We start from the raw sequence: 22164 nt of genomic DNA, 5'->3' as shown, positions 1-22164 counted from the left end.
ACAGTGGCATTGAAGTACTGTTTTAGCTGTATATAACTATTCCTGTGGAGTCCAAAACTGAGTTTGTATAGCCTCTAAAAACTGATTATGGCAACAGAAATAGAAGAGTTTTTCCCTTCCTTCCTGCAAAAAATACAGACATGATGGCTCATGTCTATAATCCCTGTACTTGGTAGAATGAGGCAGTTTAGCAAGTTTGAGGGTGACCTGGGATACATAGTAAGTTTGAAGTCAGCCTGGGTACAGAGTGAGACCATCTCAAACAAAAAACTAAGTGACGTTAAACCTTTGACTAGACTGACATGGTGGCCCACACCCCAGCACTCAGGAAGCAAGTGTTTGAAGTGGGCTAGCCTGGGCTACAGAAGGAGACCCTGTCTTAAAACAGAATAAAACAAAACAGCAGCAGCAACAAAAATGCAAAGAAATCTAAAGAGAAAAATGACCTCTTGGCTTAACTCTTCTATCAAATCTACTTGCTCTCCCAGGGCTCATACCTCAAATGAAAACTGAATTTCTGTTTCCAAAGAAAGCGTTGGATCTGTTATTCTCAGTCTGTTCCTTAAAACCAGTGACTACTAAAACTGGCAAGATGGAAAAAAATAAAATAAAAGGGCAGAAAATGCCCTGCTAATAAAAGCAACACAGTGGTAGTATTTGAGACAGGGAGAATTTAACTGCCTTCCTATGACAGCAGTGAACTTCAGAACCGTTCATTAGCATCTGCACATTCACAAACAGATACCTTTGCGTTTGGCACCTGAATATTGTCAAACCCTATGAACAAGCAGTTTCAAGAGACTGCCCAGAAACCTGAGGTTCCCAAACTTAATATCACAAAAGAATTGCCGGAGCTGGGAAAGGGCATGGAAATCCAAGCTGTGATTAATAAGGTCACAAAAAGGAAAAAAAAAAATAGAAAAGACAAAAACAGACCATAATCAGGGAAGTACAAGCATATTTACTTGACAAGTTTTTGAACTTTAAATACAAAAGACCGGATTTTGATGGCTGCCCAGGAAAAGAGAGAGAACATTTAGAGATATACAGATAAGAGTGACTTCCCCTCTTGGGTTTTGGGAAGGAGAAGGATTTAAGGGAAAATACACACATACGCAAAGGCGAAAGAGTCTGCCTAGACGACAAAAAGGCCCGGAGCAAGGTGCTGCAACCACAGCCATTACCTAGGCTTCCGTGCTGCTTGCTGTTCGTGAAGCTTGGGCCCAGCTGACCTCAGGTGTAGTGCATGTGCATGGTGTAGTGCAGGACGGTGGGTGTAGGAGTACACGCTCACTACAGGGTTCACTCAGCAGATACTTAACTGAGAAAACACACTGGACACAGTCATGCCCTGGTGGATTTTGTGTTACAGTGAGACAGACAAAAGTAACAGGTAAATTATTCATTGATATGAGTAGGCATTGAGTACTGAGGAGGTGATAGGAGACATGTTTGATGAGGAGCCAGTGAGGTGGGCTGGCTATACTTGGGATTGTACAAGTATCTATGAAGATAACCATTTAGCCAAGATCTAAGTTCCGAGAAGGAGCTGGTCCTGCAGAGTTGAGTCAGGTCAAGACTACACATTTTGGCTATCCACATTAATCAGATCTATCCCACATAGTGTTTAGAGGATAGTCTAAAGTTTGGTTCCCAGCAACTCACAACTGCCTGTATTTCCAGCTCCAGGGGATCTGACACCCTCTTGTGGCCTCTGCAGGTACCTGTATACATGTGTGCAAACATATAAATAAAATCAAAAGAAATTATTTGAAAATGTTCAAATGTCATATATTCATTTGTTGATTTAAAATGCTACATACTCATTTTGTTCTGAGATTATTTTTATAATAATCAATATAAATGCAAAATCAAATTATTTTCTTTGGTTCAATCAAGGATTGAAGTTCCTGAAATCAGCACTATGCATGTCTAAGTTTGCTTTCTATTGCTGTGATGAAGAATGTGACCAAAATCAGCTTAGGGAGGAAAGGGTTACATGTTCCAGTAACAGTTTATCAAGGGATGTCAAGGTAGGAGCTCTAGGCAGGAGTTGATGCAGAGGCCAGTGAGCAGTCCTCTGTTTAACCTACCTTTAAATTAACCCAGGTCCAAATAACCAGGGCTGGCATCACTCACAGTACACTGGGTCCTGCCACATTCAAGAGCATGCCCTCTGGGATTGTCCACTGGCCGCTCTGATGGGCTATTCCTCTCAACCTAGGTTTCCTCCTCCCAGATGACCCTCGTTCATATCAAGTTGGCAAAAAACTTTTTAAAATGTATGTAGTTTTAGTTGCCCTATAACTTGCTAACCTACCAGTTTACAGAAATCCACCCAACTCTTCCCCCTCAAGTGCTGGGATTAAAGGAGTGTACCACAAGATGGCCTGACTAATAGTTAATCTTTGAGGAGCTACTGAACTTTCACCTGTAGATGTGAGAGTTCATTTGGGGACTCAAGTTGTAGTCAATTGACCTATTAGTCTATCTACAGGACTCTCTTTACCTAGCAACAGGATAAATAGACAAGCTCAGTTATTATAGACAGACCTGGGTGAAGACAAAGGGAGATGTTGATATGAAGCTCTTACCACAGCATCTGTCTGGAGTATAGGCAAGGCACAATGACCGGGATGTCCTTACTGTTATCTCTTCTAGACTACAAAGAGAGGGTGGGAACTAAAGTGTGGGAACTGAGGGCTTTGGGGAGGTGGGGGAGTGATGTGCGTGCTGGAGCATGGGTAAATAGCCAGTGGGCACACACCTGGCCGGAGACGTGATTACTGTCTTGCAGGTTACTTGGATGGTGAGGATTGAGAAGTGGGCGGTATCGTGAAAGAGGACCCTGTAGAATGTGTGTCTGCATACTCAGATCATGAAGCCATTCATAAGTTCAGAGCTGAGTTTAGTGACCTCTAACTTTGGCTTTGGCATTAAGGGAACAGTGTCAGTCCCCTTGGCTGGGGCTGACCCTCATGATTTATTCTCAGATTGTTTTCTGGCTGGGCTAAGGCCAGTCAGCTAGGGCTGTGAAATGCTGGGTATTATTTGCCACTCAGGCCTCCAACAGGAAATCCTGATTTCTGTTTGCTTTGGAGAAGTTTGCTGACAAACACATTTGTGTCTCCTTTTCACCAATGCCATGGGAAATTCCACAGCACTAGCATTGCTGCTTCTGATCTGAATGTGAACACATCACACTGTTACTCAGAAAGCACTTGCCAGGCCTGGCAGAGATTTTACTAACATTTTAAATGCATAATTGATCATGAGGAATGATTGCTTTTTTTCCCCAAACTTAAAGCCTAGACTTTTCATTTGGGGGAAAAAATCTATTTTTTTCTTAGTTTATGAAGAAAACAACTGATAATCCTAAAACATTTCACAAACGTTTCTGTAGATATTGGGAAACAAATTAATTGAAAAATGCCTCTTACCCTCATAAGCATGAGCTAATACTTGCATAGTGCAGCATTGAGTTCTTTGGGGTGGCAGCAGTTGTCCCCTTATACAGAAGAGAAGGGCTAATTGAGGCACAGAGAAGCTAAGCAATTTGAACATAACTGTGCAACGAGCTATTCTCCATTGATGCCTCCACTCGCCACCATACCCTGAACTATGCCTCCAAGACTCACATCTGTGTGCAGTCTCCTCACCTTGAATTTGGTTGATCTGACCCTTTAGTCTCACTTTTTGACCAGTAGAATTTAGTAGAAGGGATATTTCATGTTGACGTCCCTAGTCTAAGCCATAGGAAACCCTGCAGGTTTCACCTGGATCTCTTGGACTGTTTGCTTGGAAGAAGCCAACGCTGTGCCCCGAGGCGCTATGGGTGGGAAGGCCCACACCCATTCCCTGGAGAGGCTCAGGCTCAGCCACTCAGATGGTTTGGCTCACACGTGAATGAAGGCACCACATATCTCCAGGCCACTTACTTGAGCAGTCAGATAAGTCTAGTCCCTGCTGCCATCTGATCTCATGAGGGACCCCAGCCCCGACTAAGAACTGCTAGTCAACTAAACTACCACAGAAAATGAGTGTGTTTAAACCATGAACTCTTATGGTTGCTTAAACAAACCAGCTAAAGAGAAGCCGAGTGGGACTCTTGCCCATTGGTTCTCTAACTGTAAGACTTATACACAGACCGGGACAGTGTAGTTCACCAGTCTAATTGGTTCTCTAACTAACTGTAAGACTTATACACAGACCGGGACAGTGTAGTTCACCAGTCTAATTGGTTCTCTAACTAACTGTAAGACTTATACACAGACCGGGACAGTGTAGTTGTCAGCTTGACACAAGCTAGGGTCATCTGGGAAGAAGGAATCTTATTTAAGGAAATCCCTTTGTAAGATTTACCTGTAAGGTGAAGGAGCCCATCTCACTGTAGATGATGCTACCCTTTGGCAGGTGGTACCCTTTGATACTTTGAAGAAAGCAGGCAGAACAAGCCAGAAAGCAGTACTACTCCATGCCCTATACATTACCTCCTGCCTCCAGGTTCCTGCCCTGTTTGAGTTTCTGCCCAGACTTCCTTTGATAATGGACTGTGGTGTGAAACTATGAGCTGAAATAAACCCTTTCCTCCTCAAGTTGCTTTTGGTCATGGGTTTTTATCAGAGCAATAAAAACTCTAACTTAAACACTCTCCAGAAAGTAACTAAATCCTTTTTTTTTTCAGAGATTTTTATGGCAATTTTTGGAAAAACTGCTACCACCCTGCAGTTCTCATTATCAGAGGCAGTAGAAAGAAGGGGAAGGAGATCTTCCGACATTGGTTGTCATGTTCCGCACTGTGCCAGGTGCTCAGTGCATGCCTGTTGCTTTAGATTTCACAGTAGTAAGACTGACTTTATACAAAAAATACTGTGGAGGTCAAGAATGAGCCAAAATACAGACCAAATTTAAGTTGAAACAGAAGATTAAAAAGGGAGTCTTGGTATACCATATCGAGTGGTATTCCTACTATAGTTGTCTAGGCAAGGGTGGTCTCTGAGGAGACATATAGGCTGGACATATAGAATGGCAGGTAAGGCCAGGGATGTATGATACTTACAGGTAAAGTATTTGCCTGGTATGCTTTTGATTTGGTCACTAGAACCAACAAAAAAGAATAGAGAATTTGCTTGACAGAGTTGAGAAAGGCTCTGCAGGAGAAGATGCTGCATTGGCTCTGAGCACTTGGTGCACTGTTACGTAGCCAAGAATAGTGGACGAGGAGGCCAGGAGGGTCTACAGGTGTGTGCCAAAGGCCTAGAGAAGAAGCACATAGATTTTGCTTTGGGAATAGTGGGAAGCCATTAAAAGGATATCTTTTAAACCTCTTGTTTACTCAGAATTGCATATGAACATCCAGACATTTTTTCCTGCAGACTACTGGTCAATTTCTGTTGTTGATTGTGTTTCTCTTTGCTTCATACCCAATGTCTCTATGTCTTCTTGTATCCAGTCCTGTCCTTTCTGCTCCCTAATTTTTGCCGTAAGCAACGCATGGCACACTGAAGTGATGAATTCCAGGCTAAGACACAGTTGCCACTGCCTCCTGGTACCCAGTTCAAGGAACCTAGTGGTGACCAGAGTCAGCTTCTCAGGGATTCTGACATAAAAGAGTGCCACTTTGAGGATTTGGGAGCAGCATTAGGCTACTACTTCTGAGTCAGACCCCTCTAACCCTTTCACCCCAAACAGATGAAAGGATAAGATGCTGGCAAGTTTGATGGCTCTCCTAGACTTAGAGCTCTATCCCCTGGAGCCGCTTCTTTCTCTAGGAAAAGGCTGCCTGGGATAGCACTGCACTAGGCTCTGAGGCTAACCTGTATCTCTCAGGGGAAAACCTCCAATGAGAGCAAAGGTCATCCTACCCTGCAGAGGTCACCAGGTGACCAGGGGAAAGGAGTCGTGGTATGAATCATCTGTCCTCTACCTGTCCTGTCATTCCATGTGGAGTGCTCTTAAGCACTCTCAAGGAAGGGTTCTTACAACCTCTAATGAATTTAAATACGGATTTCTCATATCAGTACTTTCAGATGTTTGATAGCCTCCCTAGTGTAATGGGGCCTTTTCAGAATGTCTCAATCCTACTGTTGCATGTGGAAAACCAAAAACCTTCCATAATAGTCTCTGTGCTCGTCCCGGGGAGTGGGATGACTACAAATGCAGAGTGCTAGATTGGAGAGAAGCAGCACACTGAGAAATGCTTCCTGTAGCATCTTTCCACTTCCCAGTCGCTGCCACACACTGGGAAGATACTCTGCTGCTTCAAGCCTCCTTGTCCCTTCCACAGAATAGGAAAAAAACTTTATGGGATAGTCCGAGTGAATACACAGGTGCTCTGTAAATGTTAGCTATTTTCAGTAGCCTTGAAGCACAGAGAAGGATTGACTTCAGAGTTCATGTCACGTCTGTAGGCTCCTCTGCCATCCAGAAGCCTGTGGGTGTGGAAGAGCTGAGGATAGCAGGGCTGTTGTTCAGGCACCTGCGGTGCAGGTCCTGTGATGCAGCAAGCTCACCAAGGATGTGGAAGAGACCAACCTGAGCTCAGATCCCAGAGTTGGTGATGAAGGAGGGAACCTGTATATGTCACTTAGCTTAAAGCATGGTAAATAGTGGGCATGGTGGCCACTGCTTATTATATAGAGCTATGGTTAGACCCAGGTTCTCAGTGTTCTTCAGGGAACAGAAGGGAAAAAAAACAAAACAACAGAATGAGTAAATCGGATATTTGTATTCATAGTAGACTAGGGAAAGCCAGAGAGTACAGCAAGGCTAGAATTGGGAGGCCTGCCACAAGTGGTCAGGAAAGAGGTGTGACAGCCTAGTTCGTGTCACAATTCTAGGTTTTTCTCCCATGGTCCTTTTTCTCTACCTGGTAATATTCCTCACTTGTACCATGGCAGCTTCCTGGAGAAATTCCCATCTCACACATTTCACCTGGATCCAAACACCTCTTGGGTTTGTTTTTTTTCCATTTTTTTTCATTTCATTTCTGTTTTGAAACATGGCCTCACTGTATAACCAGGCTGACCTTAAACTTCTCGAGATATGCCTGTCCTGGCACCACAACACAGGCTCTATTTGACTATTTGAAGTGCTGTTGGTAACTATAGCTATAATATATGGATTGTTCTTGGTAAAGTAAGGGAGTCTTTTTTTTAAGAGCCCATTGTAGACTCACATGGTCTCTGCTGATTGGATCTGTCTTTCCATTTGTAACTTAAACTCAGAAAATCTCTGAGTAATGGTTTGGCAAGCCATAACTTAGTTGCCAGAGCTAGCCGTCATGTCTGGCTGCTGTCCCACACTCAGAACACTTAGGCAGTGCTGGGTGAGTCAAAGTAAGGGCAGGGTGAGCTTGGGTTCTTGGAGTCAGGAGTTGTTTTCAAGCCCTTTCTTGAGCCCATCACCTTGGTATACCATTTCTCTTCAGAAAACTATGGTTTGAAGAATTGTCTTTTTGCCCCTCTGAACCAGGGAATGACAAGATTTATTATCAAGGTCAAAGCCTTATTTGTCAGTGTTTGGCCTTATCACACTTGGGTGGAGCCTGATGATATTGGCATTTTGCCTTAAGAAAATTTAGGTAATGCTTGCCAAGCTGACTCTTTCTGATTTATAGATGCATTGTTTAAGATTTTCTTGTCTGATGTACACAAACCCCAAAAAATGAGAAATGGAAAATGAGACTGCCCCTGTAGCCTACCTATTAAGCTGATCCTGTAACTACTGGATGTCTGTTTTCAATCGATGCTAAGAAGCTGAACTGTGTTTCCCAAGCATTTGGCTTTTCATAGCCTCCTGTCCAGAACCATATAAACAGCTAGAATCCTTAAGATTCAAAAGATTCCTTGGTGATCAACAGACTTATCTTGTAGATGTGAAAACTGAGGCCTGGCAACAGGCAATAGTTAGCTGGGACAAGTGACAAGACTTGTGTGTGTTGTTGGTAGGTCCTCAACAACTTCCCTCTCTAGAAAAGGGCCTCCGTGTCAGATGGCATCCTGCCTTTCCCCAGCCCTCTTTATGTGGCTGCTTCTTGGGTGATTTTCAATCGGAGATGGAAGGAAGATAGGAAACGATTTTCCCTTTCATTTGGTCACACTACGAGAAGCAGTGGAATTTAGTGGGCTAGGACTCACCTAGAACCTTCCCCTGTTCACTGCTGATGGACTGACCCAGTGAGGTGAAGTCTGCACATGCTCCCACAAGTCTTCTCTGCCATTATCCTCACGATCTTCCTCAGTTCAGCTACTATCTGGGAGCAAGGGGTAAACAATTCCAGGCTCTGTTCCCAGGAAGAAAGGACTGGTTAGAAATAAGAACAGAGACAGTTTTTGAAGAAATGGAAAGTATTCTCAGAGGGTGTAAAGTCTTAAAGTTTAACCTCCATGACCTTTATAGGACATTTAAATAGCACCTGTTTCTCCCATATTTGTGTATAGAGGCTTTTTTAACACATGCTTCGTTGTTACATAAAGCCCAGGTAAGCCAGTGGTCCTAGTCTTTCTCTGCTGACTGGCTTCTTTTATGTGTTGATTGTTTTAGCTTTATTTATTCTGATTGTGCATTCTGTGGGCCCACTGGGCATGGCACTTGTGTGAAGGTCAGAAGACAACCTTTGGGGGTCCATTTTCTCCTTCCACCATGTGGGTTCCGAGTATATCACCAGCCTTGATATGTTAGTTTTGATATAACTTTCTCTGGTCTCTTGTCTCCTCACACAGGACAGAAGGACAGGCTATGAGGTTGGCTTGTTTATTTTACAAGGAAGCATGCATAGACAATCTGATTTACAGGATTCTGGACAGAATCCCAGAGGGAGAAGGATGGGAAGGAAAACAAGGTAAACAGCAGGAAGCCCAGGACCGAACTTAACTGGACCTGGTTTGAATCTAAATTTTAGCCAAATTCCCTTCAGGCCACATGTGCTGAGGCAGGGACTGCTCCTGAGCTCAGGGATCTTATTCTAGCTAGTTGTGTTCCCCAAGAGATAACCACTACCCACTGAGATCTTTGAGGAAAACTCACATTGAACCTCCACAAAATAACTCTTTTCAGGGGCCCCTCTGTGCCGACAGTTATTTACCACAGCGTGTGTGCTCCCTAAGTCCTACTGAAACTAGGGTTCAGTGTCAGTGCAGAATCACTACCCCTCAGCACCACCCTCACCCTAACACTGTGCAGAGAGGAAAATGGAACAGAGCCACCTGTCATCTGCCTGGAGTGGGGGCAGGGCTGCAGAGCTGCAGGGTGCTGCTTCCTCGAGGGTGGCGGAAGGTACACCAGTGCAGCCTATGTCTGAAAAGCGCTGGAAATTGAATCCTTCCCCTACTGAAAACACTACAGAAGCAAAGGAACAGCACCCTCAGTAAAGTTTCACCTCCCAGCATCCCTCTGGTGCTACACACCGGGAAAAGGCACAGATGCTGGGGCTAGAATACCTGGGTTTGGCTCCTGGTGCTCTGTGAAAGTGCTGTGTACTCTGGGGACCAGAGATGACCTCTCTAGGCCATTCCTGTCTGTAGGTCAGGGGAAATGAGAGCAGCCTGTGGGAGTGTGACAGGGACTGCTGAGAGGATTCTCCAGGAAGCTCTCAGGCAGGAATGGAGCGAGAACTGGTAAACATGTGCATCCATTGCGTATTTTTAGCTGTCATTTTGCTCTCAACAACAATGAAATGTTCAGAAAAATATTTTGCTAGTTGTAAAGTAAACTCAGCCTGGAAACAATGCAAAGACTCCCCACAAAAGTCTAACAAAGTGTCTGTTATTGTGTACTCAAGTGCCTCTTTTTAAAATATGGTTAGGATGCCTGAGTGGACCCAGATAGTTGATGCTTATTTTTAGATGGTATATACTTCCTGTAGTTAGAAATAGCCTCTTTTTTAAAGAACTATTTAAGTGACTTTATTTTTTTTAAATTGCCAAAAACTGATACTTGTTCAAATCAACCCATTTGGCCAAACCAAATGTATTTTATTTTGTTTTTTGTTTTATTGTGGTAAGAGACAGGCAATCTAGTCTCCTTATAATTTTCTTTCCATCTCCCACCCACATCTAGTGAAAACAAACAAAAGTATTTGTATGTCTGAGTGGTGGTGACTTGCATACAGACCACAGCATGAATGTGGAAGTCAGAAGACAAAAACATAAGAATTAGTTCTCTCTTCCACCAAATAGATTCCAGGGATCAAACCCAAATTGTCAGGCCTGGTGACAAGTGACTTTACACACTGAACCATCTTACTAGCCCCTCTTACCAAATGTTTACATCCAGTGTGGAATTAATTCTGGGTGCTGTGGAGTTGAACCAATCTCTAGGACTCATTCATCTGGCATAGCTGAGTCACTCTGCCTGTTGGCCCCTCTTACTCAGGCCCTAGCAGCTACCATTCCCCTCTATGAGTCTGTGAGTTTGACTGTTTCAATATCTCATAGTAGGATCACATAGCATATGCATTCGTCTACAGTCTTATTTCATTTATCATAATGTTCCTAATCCATCCATGTTGTCACATTGCCACATGCTACAAAGCTGATTGATAACTCTGCATTAAGAATATACCACATCCTCCTCATATATTCACCCATGCATCGGCACTTGTGTTCCACAGCTTGGTTCAAAAATAATACTACATTTAACACAGAAGTACAATCTATCTGTCTCAATTTCAGGTCTTTCCTCTAAATACTCAGAAATTGGATTAGCAGATCATTTGATAGTTCCATTTTTACGTTTTTTGAGAAATAAGATATATTTGTTAAACACCTCTTATGTTCAATAGTAGATCCTGGGTCTGTAGTGTTGGGCAGAAAGGGGAGGGGAGCTGTACATTGTGGGTGTTAAGAATAAAAGACACCCGGGGCTGGGGATTTAGCTCAGTGGTAGAGCGCTTACCTAGGAAGCGCAAGGCCCTGGGTTCGATCCCCAGCTCCGAAAAAAAGAACCAAAAAAAAAAAAAAAAAAGAATAAAAGACACCCAGGGACTAAGCCACTACCCAAAGACTATACATGGACTGACCCTGGGCTCCAACCTCATAGGTAGCAATGAATAGCTTAGTAAGAGCACCAGTGGAAGGGGAAGCCCTTGGTCCTGCCAAGACTGAACCCCCCCAGTGAACGTGATTGTTGGGGGGGAGGGAGGTAATGGGGGAAGGATGGGGAGGGGAAGCCCATATAGAAGGGGAGGAGGAGGGGTTAGGGGGATGTTGGGTTAGGGGGATGTTGGCCCAGAAACCGGGAAGGGGAATACAATTGAAATGTAAATAAGAAATACTCAAGTTAATAAAGATTTAAAAAAGAAGAATAAAAGACATGTCCTCTGGAAGAGAACAAGTGCTATTAACCACTAAGTCATCCCTCCAGCCTTGAATTTACATCTTCTGATCACCAAATAAACACACCACTACAGACTAAGTAGTCTGCAAAAGGAAAGGCATGTCAAAGGGAACTTGACTTAGATGGTGTGAAGCAACTGCAGTGGGCTTGAGTAACAAACATGGTTAAGGCCTTGCCTGCTCTCCAGCTTGCTATGGTGTACACTAGTGAGTACCTGGGCCAGGAGGCACTCCCAAGCCTGAAGCAGAGAACAGACCTATAAGGGAGGATGCAGGAGGGAGTCCCATTGTGCTGTATGGAGGGAGGGCCTGTGGGTGGTCAGATGGAAAACAGGCCAGTCAATGTAGGCAGAAGGAAAGTACAGGCAAAGGTATGGAGACTAGAAAGGACAGGTACCTCCAACACACTACAGAGAGCCCCAGGTGCTTTATAGGGTGGAGAGGTGGGGTTCAGTAGGAGTCTACTAGAAAAGACCCAGTGGTGAGGCACAGGCTAGTCATGGAGACTGCTCTGGAAACGTTGTCCTCAGAGTGCTCAGGGTTTTGTGGGGTTTCAAAACTCACAGTTTTGAGGAGTTAGGAATACTTTAGGGGTTGAGGATAATTGGAGAGGAGGGAACCTGGACCAGGGTAGTTTGGGTGGGAGAGAGCATGACCAGTATTCTCAGTGCCTATATCTAATGGACACTCACCAGCTAGAGATAGAGGGGTGACCAGGAGGCCCAGGAGATCTTGGCATCACACTAACAAACCAACACAGAAGTTCTGGGGTAGTGTTAGGGCCCAACAGGAACTAGAGCTGCCAACTCTAGGAGGTAGGGTTCCTTTACAAAGAGGAAAGGTTGAGCAGAGACTGAAGGCCACCCCAAGGCCACATGAGGTCCCAGGCAGGGAGAATCTGGCCTTGTCCTGATTGTCCTCCATTGTTTTACATCCTTTTATTGACACACACGAGTTGTTTAAAAGTTTTGTAATTAGAAATTTGGCTCTGGGGAGAAATTTAAGTTCCCCCCCTTATTAAAAATAACCAAATTTGCTTCCTCAGGTCCCCCACTTCATAATTTACCCAAGCCAGGGAGCAACTTCGAACCCTAGCTGCCATTTCCTGGCAAGTCTTTCTTTGGCCCAAATGAAGACCATAGTTTCCACAGACACCATGACAGGAAGCCCCTGATTGGATGGGCAGGCCCCTTCCTTCCTGACCCTCCCTTTGTTCCTGGAACAAGGAGCCAGGAATGCCAAACTGGAATCTTCTGAAGGGCACATACCCTTTCCAACTCCCAAACCCTTTCCAACTCCCAAAGCCTTAAAGCTGGGCTGATTATATCTCATTCTTGTTTCATACCAATAAGTTCTACTGGAGGGTCTCAAAGAGTTGGAATGTTTATGATTTGGCTGGAGAGGTGGCTCAGTGATGAAGAGTACAGTTGCAGTCTTACAGCGGACCCACACTCGGTTCCCAGCACCCACACTGGGAGTCACCACTCTCTGTCACACCAGTTCCAGGAGGATCTCATCTGCATGGGCACCAGGAATGCGCATGATGCACATAGGTGCATGCAGCCTGAGCACCCACACACCCAAAATAAGTCTAAAAACAATTAAGTGAATGTTCAGAAACCAACTTGAGCACCAAAGGAAGGTGCTGCTATGCCGTTCCTGCATCCTCCACACATGTGTTCATATGTGCATGCTCATGTGTATTAAAGAGCATCTCTTATAACCGTGCAGATTGGAGAGCTGTGACAAATCCGTGCACACATGTAGCCACCTTCATCCCCTAGGAGACCTCTCTTTGTTGCAGTCACTCAGGGATCAGTCCAGCCCCACCCCTGCTGTGGACAACACTGACGTGGCACCTAACCTTGCTTGTTAGGATTCCATGTAGATAAACTGCTCAGTATATCTATCCCCTGTAGTAACTGGCTTCTTCACTCCACTTCAGGTGTCAGCAGTGACCCGGGTTGCCTGCATCCCTCCTTACAAGCCTTTCAAGAGACAGCTGGATTGTTCCAGTTTGGGGCTAGACAAAGCTAGAAACCTGAGTTTTAGAAAGTCCCTTAGAAACAGCCTCTCATCCTGAATCTAGACTGTACTTCACCCTAGCCAGGCATCTTTTGATAAACATTTACTGTGGCCTCACTGTGCTCAAACACTAGATACCAAATTTTATTTCTTTACTCTGACCAGTAGATAACATTTTGGGCAGTTTTCTAGGTGCTAAGATGATTCTAAATTCCTCATATGTTAAGACCGAGGCCCTGAAATGTATGTGGGTAATGCTGTGGGCTCCATTTTACAAACAAGGCAACAAAGATAGGTGACTTGGGCAAAGCTACACAACTACTACGATGAAGGCAGGATTAGATTCAAGACGCCTGTGTGTCTAAACCCATACTGCCCACTGCCTACAGTATGTGCAGCTATGAAGAAGGTGGTCCCTGTGGTTAACGAATTTATAGCTGAAGAGGGGCACTGGAGAGATGGCGCAGCAGTTAAGAGCACACACTGCTCTTCTAGGGGGCCTGAGTTCTGCATTCCAGCACCTACCTTGGGTAGCTCACGACAGCCTGAACTCCAGCTCCAAGGGACCTGACACCATCCTCTGGCCTCCATAGGAACCTGCACATGTATGGCTCATACAGACACACATAAAAATCTTTAGAGCCATGTATTGTGGCACGTGCCTTTAGTTCTACTCTTGGAACAGAGACAGGCAGATCTCTGTGAGTTCCAGGCCAGTCAGGACTATATGAGATTTGGGAACTAAAATAAAATAAGGTTTAGTGAGAAACTGAATATTATTATGTATTGTCCTAGGGGACTAAAGCAAAAGGTGTTCAAGCATGCAAGGCACTTTATATCTTCCTCTTGCCTCCACACAAGCTCATAGGCACACACATGTGCATACGCACGTGCGCGCGCGCACACACACACACACACTCACATTTGCTATAACCTGGATGATGTATGATAGTGCCAGGTAAACCCAGCATTGTATGATTGATTCAAGTGCAGCACTACAGTAGAAAGGAGAAACTGTACACAGAAACTGAGAAGATGAGAGATTCCACATCCAGATGGCTCTAGGAATAGACCTGACAGAGATAGTGAGTGAGTGAAGAAAAGACAGACACAGACAGAGACAGACAGAAAACTAGGTGGTCTGGACTCTTAGCTGGAGAAACTGCAGCACCCTGGAAGCCTAGTGCGTTATGCAATTGAACAGAGAAGTGGGGTTATTGTATAGAGCGGAAGAAGGAAATGGGGTTATGGCATACAGGTAAACAGAGAGACAGGGTTCATGGCATATGGCTGCATTGAGCGAATGAGATTAGCTAACCCCAGCAGGAACATTCTCTGTAGGAGCAGTCTTCAGGCCACAGACATTGGGTGGGAGGGGACGTGATGACTTATTCTTAACATGCTGTCAATACTTGTACTTCTCTCATCTAAGGGAGGCCTTGCTAGGCCTCTGGACCTCACCCCAAGGGGAAGGCCTTGCCATGCCACTGTGGGTCTGAGCTCCGCAGTCTTTGACGTGGCCAGCTTATGTCAGTAGCACATATCCTCTCAGGACTTCAGTCAGTCAGAGCTTCCCGTTCCCCACAGAGAGAATAGAGAATTGTTATGTCAGAGGTTTAGAGTTTTAATTGGGAGGATGAAAAAGTCTAGGAAATGGAAAGTAATGGTGGTTGTACAGTAGAAGCATATTAAATGCCAGTGAATTAGAATCTTACAAAATGACTAAAAAGGTAAAAATAATTATGGTATATCGGGCAATTGAGCAAACCAACCTTTTCCACTTTTGATAACCCCGTACTCTCTGAGATGTTCAGTGATGTCTGCTCTTGATTGTGTCACCTGGTATGTGACAAGCAGTCCTTTGACCTGTTCACTGATACAAAATTACAGCTGCACCTCCCTGTACTTCTTGATTTTCATTGCTACTTCAAAAAGAGAAAATACAAGCAGGAGGCCATTCCTTCAGAGATGTATAATGGCTTCACTGGAGTGAACTTGCAAAGCAGCTCTGTTCCCAATAGTGGAATCTCACCATAGCACTGGAAGCTCCTCATTGCTCTCTCTTTAATGTGCCTCCCCTCAGCTACACCCCCAGCCCAGGATCTTACTGTCTATAACTTTTAATTTAAGCCATAGTTTAACACGTTATGTCCCAGCCAAGCAGTCAACCAAGGCGACCTGAGAGGAAGAGCCACTGTGTCTACACAGCTATGCCAGCATGAGCAATACTGCCCTTTCAGCTTATCTACAGGGATGACAAGCTTCCTTTGGCACAGACAGTGAGATATGGTCAAAAGTATTAAAGTGTGGGAGGAAATGGCTTATCAGTTATGGTTTCTGGCAGCAAATTAAAGAAGTGGGTTCTGGTGACTTTGAGCAGAAAAGGAACTTTTAAAACAGTGGTTCCCAACTTTGCCAATGCTGTGACCCTTTAATACTGTTCCTCATGTTGTGGTGATCCCCAACCATAAAATTATTTTGCTATTATGTCATAACTGTAATTCTGTTGTTATGATTCGCAATGTAAATCTGTCTTAGTAGACCACTGTGAAAGGGTTGTGACTCACAGATGGAGAACCGGTCAGGTCAGTCACAGAACCAATGGGAACGTTGGAAAGCTAGTCTCGGGAAACGGCTGTGAACACCTTTATGAGTACATTTTCCTCCTAGTGTCACACCGTTTATTCCCCCACTCCAGTAGAAAGATAACAGTGTCCAAGTCTAAATCACTTACTTGTGTCCAGCCTACAAAGAAAAGGGACACCTGTGGCCCATGGAGGACCCTCCCATTCGAGCAGAAAGGGAGTTCATCAAAAAGTGACTCATCCTCTTAGGGCACTGCTGCTCACAGCATTTTCTCTGAATATCTCTGAGTCTTCAAAGATCTCATCATAGTCACAGGGACATCAAGTGGGACCAGGGGATGAGTCTCTTACCCTCCTAAGAGCAGTCACCAGGTAGGTCCTTCTGTCAGGGGGTCCCAGCCATCCTCCTAGCGCCTGAAGGGCACATGTTTATGTGCTGAGGCTTAGCTACCATGGCCTGTGGTTTGAGGCTGTCTGGTGTACTAACTAGTCCAGGTAACCATTGTACTTGTTAGCTTATGAGGCAGTTTGCTTGGCCTTTGAGTAACAAAACTCAGAGGAAAATCTTGATTCTGTCTTTACATACTATGTGACCCAGTCAACAAGTCTTGGCTTTTGCTCTAATCTAAATTGGTTGTTGAAGAAATGAGAATAAAGTCTGGCCTATATTCTGTGCACCACTTCTGCCCTCTTTGTCCCTAAGGAATCAGGAGTTCTAAAGCCAGCTACACTAAAGAATTAGGAATCTCTGCAGTGCCCATCGGCATAAGTACCAAGTGGGGAGAAGGGAGGAAAGGCCATGGAGGGACATAGGAGGGCTTCCATGTGTCTCAGTTAGGTTTGGGGTTTTGTTTTGTGTGTGTTGTATTTTGTTTTGTTTGAAATGGGCATTAGTGTATCCCTGGCTGGCCTGGAACTAGATATGTAGCCACGGGTGATCTTGCACTTGTGATCTTGCTTCTCCCTCCCAGGGGTATAACAGTGCACCTGCTTTGTACAGGTTAGGGTGGGACCAGAGTGTCACGCATACTAGACCAGCATTCCACCAACTGAGCTACATTCCCAGCCACACTAATCCCACCCAGCACTTTGGAGGCAGAAGCAGGCAGATTTCTGTGAGTTCAAGGCCACCCAGGGGTGTAAGTGAGCCCTATTTCAAAACCAACCAAACAAAACAAAGCCCTTACTAGCTCTAGTTTGCTCGTATATGTGTCTGCTCACTAACACTGGCTTTCAAAGGGGTGAGAACTTTAGTCCACAAGCCTCTTCTTTCTTCCTTAGAGATCATTCTCCCTGAGTGACTTCCTCATCTGCCTTAGACCTACTCCATCTTCAGTCAGCATCTTACCTTGACACTGACACCGGGCTTTTGCTGCAGTTTATATCCATAGGATGCTGAGCACTGCCTAGTTTTTAACATCTTATATGAATATTATCATTTTATATTCATCTTTTTGTTGTTTATTTGTATGTATCTATCGATCGATTGATCTATCTATCGGGATAAAGGTAACTCTGTAACTTAGGCTCGCCTCAAATTTGTAGCAATCCTCCTGCCTCCACCTCTTAAGTGGTAGGATCTTGCATATGACACACCATGTCTGACATTATATTCATCTCTGAAACTAATTTCTGCCCAACACTTCCATGTTTATGAAGGGTAGGGTTTTTCTTTTTAAGTTTTGTTTAAATAATTTTTGATGTATATATCTGAGTGGTTTCTTGTATGTAAGTCTGTGCACCATATGAAGTGCCCATGGAAGCCAGAGGAGGATGTCAGATATCCTAGAACTGGAGTTTTAGGCAGTTATTAGATGACATGTGAATGCTAGGAACCAAGCCAGGTCCCCTGGAAGAGCAGCCAGTGCTCTTAGCTACTGAGCCATCTCTCTAGCAACCTACCCACAAAGGTTGCTGCCGCTACTGCTGCTGCTGCAAAGATTCGCCTGTGTCGATAGGTGGAGATCTAGTTAATTCTTTTTGCTGTCTGGTGTTTGTTATCTAAATAAACCAAGCTTGGCTTTTAAAAGCATCTACAGTAAGCAGGGCACCGTGTTAAATTACATGGGAGCATTGTATTATTCTCTAGACTTTGAGTTTGAAACTACTAGAAATGGAAGGGAACAAGGAAAACAGGCTAGGAAGGCAGCAGGGGAGGTGAGTGCTTAGCTAGTGGGCTAAATGAGACTGTCACTCTGCAGCTGAGCAGCCTGAGGTCAAAATAGCCTTTGGTGCTGGCCTCCCTGTGTGCCTCTCTTGGGAACACACTTCCTTGGATGAGATGGCTGACAGTCTTGATTTGGAACACATTGGTAGGTGGCCAAATACACTCAGTGGAATTTGTTGTGGCCCTGACCATTTTAAAAAAGAAATTGGCAATGACCATATTCTGTATGACATATTTTAAAAATAGTTTATAAACACACTTAAGCTATAAATAGTCCACATGATAAATATCAATCACAACTTTTCCCAGACAGCCCTTGACCTCCTCAACACTTTATAAACTTGGACTAAAAGACCGTCCTCTATTCCCACGCTTACCAGACACCCTGGAAACTGCAGGTAGCCACCAAGCTTCTTCCTTCTTCATCTCAGATGTTTTCTGAAAAGTGAGACTTGTCCAAAGAGCAGGCCTGTAGCCCGTGGTCTTCAGTATCAGGACTAGAGGTCAGTTCTGTCACCTATCCAAAGACCTGTGCTGGGTAAAGTCAGAGTCGTGAGTGTTAAGTGAATTTGCCCAAACGGGATGCTTCATCAGACTGACCAGAGACCCCATTCTGTTCCTTTCCTAGGAAGGGTGCTAGGTCCCCAGTTTTGACAATATACATCTAGCCCAGGGCACCTCACGTGAAATGATTTTCAGGTCATAGGCTCTGCTGCCTCAGATTCAGCCCTCTTTACTGGAGCTTTCCCATACTTATACCATCCCCCAAAGTGGTCAGCACACTAACAGACACTTTCCTCCACCCAGGGTATGACTTCTGCCAGGTCTTACAGTGGTTTGCCGAGAGGGTTGACAGGATCATCCTGCTCTTTGATGCTCACAAATTGGACATCTCAGATGAGTTCTCAGAGGCGATCAAAGCCTTCCGGGGCCAGGATGACAAAATCCGAGTGGTACTGAACAAGGCTGACCAAGTGGACACACAGCAGCTGATGCGAGTCTATGGGGCCCTCATGTGGTCTCTGGGTAAGGTCATCAACACACCCGAAGTACTTCGAGTCTACATTGGCTCCTTTTGGGCACAGCCTCTGCAGAATACAGACAACCGCCGGCTCTTTGAGGCTGAAGCACAGGACCTCTTCAGAGACATCCAGAGCCTGCCCCAGAAGGCTGCAGTGCGCAAACTCAATGACCTCATCAAGCGAGCAAGGTTGGCCAAAGTAAGCATGAAATGACAGACCGGGCACTGGGTTGGTATTGCATTACTCTGCTAGCTCTTGTAAGGATGGACGTCAGAGGAGGGGATGTGATTGGTGGACACCTTAATCTCAGCACTTGGGCAGCAGAAGCTGGTGGATCTTTGAGTTTCAAGGCCAGCTTTGTCTTCATAGGAGTTCTAGGCCAGCCAGGACTACACAGTGAGACCTTGTCCAAAACAAACAAGCAAACAAATACCACTATAATCTTGCTGTACCTTTAACCCCAACATTCAAGAGACAAAGGCAGGGGGACCTCTATGAGTTTGAGAATAACCAGGGCTGTACTGAAACCCTCCCTGTAAACAAACAAACTAAACTAAAAAAAGCAGAGGAACATAGCCTTGGGATCAGGATCATGCTCTGTCCCAGTCTGTAGTCTCAGGCAGGGACTGAGACTTTGAAGCCTGGTTTTGAATCTGAAACCTGGAGCCAACAAGAGCCTTTCACAAGCAGTGCTTGTGTGATTCTGTGTGACACAGCACTGAGCACAGCGTCTGGGCACAGGGTAGGATCAGCCAGTGCAGTAGATACAAGGGAGCTGTCATGGTAGCATTGTGGTAGGATGACGAGATCTCAACTGACCCAGTATAGAAGAGGTGGCATTGCCAGAGCCAGTGGGATCCTAAGAGGTCACCGCTAGACACTGTATTTAAGGGTAGAACCAGAACTACCTAGAAGTTGGGGGTGGGGGGAAGCAGGCCAGATCCATCCAGCCTCATTCTGCCTATGCCCATGCTCGTAACTCACTGTAAGCCCTTATAACAAAGGCACCTCGGCCTCATAACTGAGCCTCCTGGCAGACCCTGGAATATGTACCCATGATATGTATGTGTGAGTATATAAGTAAGTGGTGGTCTGCTGACCCCCAGAGGTGGCAGAGTCAATACTGCAATGTCTCTGAAGAAAGAAAAGCAGACCACTCCTAAGAGTATAGAGGTAAGGAGTTCTTTAGAAAGTGTGTGTATGTTTCATACAATTGTGCTCTACTTCTGGAAGCATCCTCAGGGCTGTTAGACAGTATGGGGTCTGACCTGGTTGATCATCAGAAGTAGCCAAGGGTTTTAACCAATGAAATTTCCAGGCCCTCCCCCATAGCTATTGATCTTGGTTGTGTATGTGTAGACATATGAGGAAGTAGACTTCTCAGGTATCCTTATGATCAGCTGCGTCTGAGATCCAGAGGACAAACTGACTCCCTAATTTTTCAGAGACAAGGTAAGATAAGTAATTTCTCCAGACTCCCCTAGCCTATTAGTATAGAAGCTAGGACTAAACCCAGTCTCCCAGCTGTTAAGTCTAGCTTTCTGCCTGGGCCCATCACCTGGCTTGCACCAGGACACAGACTGTTCCATGTCTACTGGAGCTTAGTCAGGAAGTAGAGCCAACTCCCCTTCTCTTGGTCTTCTAGTGTAAAACAAAACAAAAAAAAAGTCAAGGGAAGGAAGTCACCCCCTGCATCCTGACTTCTGGTCAGGCCTGGTTACACTGTGACAGCCTTCTGGAGTCTAGTACAGCCTTGGTTCATTTAATGGTCACAGACATGGCATGCCCAGGCCAGAGCTGAAAAGTTGGTCTGTGGAGGGGGAGGCTCAGAGCACCCTTGTTACAGCGTGAGGAACTGTACTGAGGAAGGAATGGGTACTTGCACATATGGCACTCGGCGGATGATGCCTAGATGCCTCTCTAAGGGAAACAGGAATGGCTCTCCAGAGGGCCACACGCCTTCCAGCACCTCATTTCTCCTCAGAGCTATCTTTCTTCTCTTGCCAAGTGTGCACACTCCTAAGAGACCTGCCTCTAGCTTCCACTGCCCCATGCACATGTACCACAAGCTCCTGATTCCCTTGCTTACACCCCAGGGCATGCATACACTTCCTCCCTATGTCACCAAACTAATCCGAGGACAGGGTGCTGTGAGTCACATGTCCTTTCTTCCTGGTATAAGCTACTTCCTTCAGAATTCTAAGCCACATTGTTCCAGTCCTGCAAGGCATTGCTCTAACTAGTTTGTGAAGCCACTTACCTGCCTCTCTCCTAAAAAGCCCACTACCGGGGCTGGGGATTTAGCTCAGTGGTAGAGCGCTTACCTAGGAAGCACAAGGCCCTGGGTTCGGTCCCCAGCTCCGAAAAAAAGAACCAAAAAATAAAATAAAATAAAATAAAGCCCACTACCCTGGACTGGTGGTAGAAGGTCTGTCTGGCTTTATCTGTTCAGTGACCCTTTGGCACATGGTATTTCTCTTTTCCAACTATTACAAATGCATTTAACCTTCAGAGCATATAAAGTCTAAGTTATCTCTTTGCTATTGTGTTTGTTTGTTTTTCAAGACAAGATTTCTCTGACTATCTCTGATAGCCCTGACTATCCTAGAACTTGCTCTTTAGACCAGGCTGGCCGGGAACTTAAGAGATTTACCTGCCTCCCAGGTTATGGGATTAAAGGCATGCACCACCACTGCCACCACACACCAAGCTCACCTAAATTATTTTCTAGCCAAAGCTAGTAGCTCCTGTGGACTGCAAATTTCATGGAATTTAGTATCCATGGACATTTAAAATTTGCCAGTCAGTACTGAAGGGTAGTGACTGCAGGTGCAGCTGTATTCAGTCATAAAAGGGAAAGAATGGGGTGTGGTGGAGCACCCCTTTGATCCCAGCACTTAGGAGGCAGAGGCAAGCAGATCTCTGAGTTCAAGGCCAGGCTGGTCTATAAAGCAAGTCCCAGGACAGCCAGGGCTACACAGAGAAACCCTGTCTTGAAAAAACAAAAGGAAAGGAAGAGAAAGAGGAAG

General features: G+C 45.1%; 1 protein-coding gene across 2 annotated transcripts in view; it reads left to right on the top strand.

Annotated features, from left to right (window-relative positions):
• Positions 1 to 22164, top strand: part of Ehd4 (EH-domain containing 4) — a 63884-nt gene that overhangs the window by 30525 nt on the left and 11195 nt on the right. For both annotated transcript variants that reach the window (NM_139324.2, XM_063283055.1), the window contains exon 4: positions 18921 to 19333. In NM_139324.2, the coding sequence (NP_647540.1) occupies positions 18921 to 19333 (413 nt within the window). The remainder of the gene's footprint in view (positions 1 to 18920; positions 19334 to 22164) is intronic.

This window comes from Rattus norvegicus, chromosome 3 (assembly GCF_036323735.1).
Source record: "Rattus norvegicus strain BN/NHsdMcwi chromosome 3, GRCr8, whole genome shotgun sequence".
In the NCBI taxonomy this organism is placed as follows: domain Eukaryota; kingdom Metazoa; phylum Chordata; class Mammalia; order Rodentia; family Muridae; genus Rattus; species Rattus norvegicus.
This window is presented reverse-complemented; position numbering and strand designations above follow the sequence as displayed.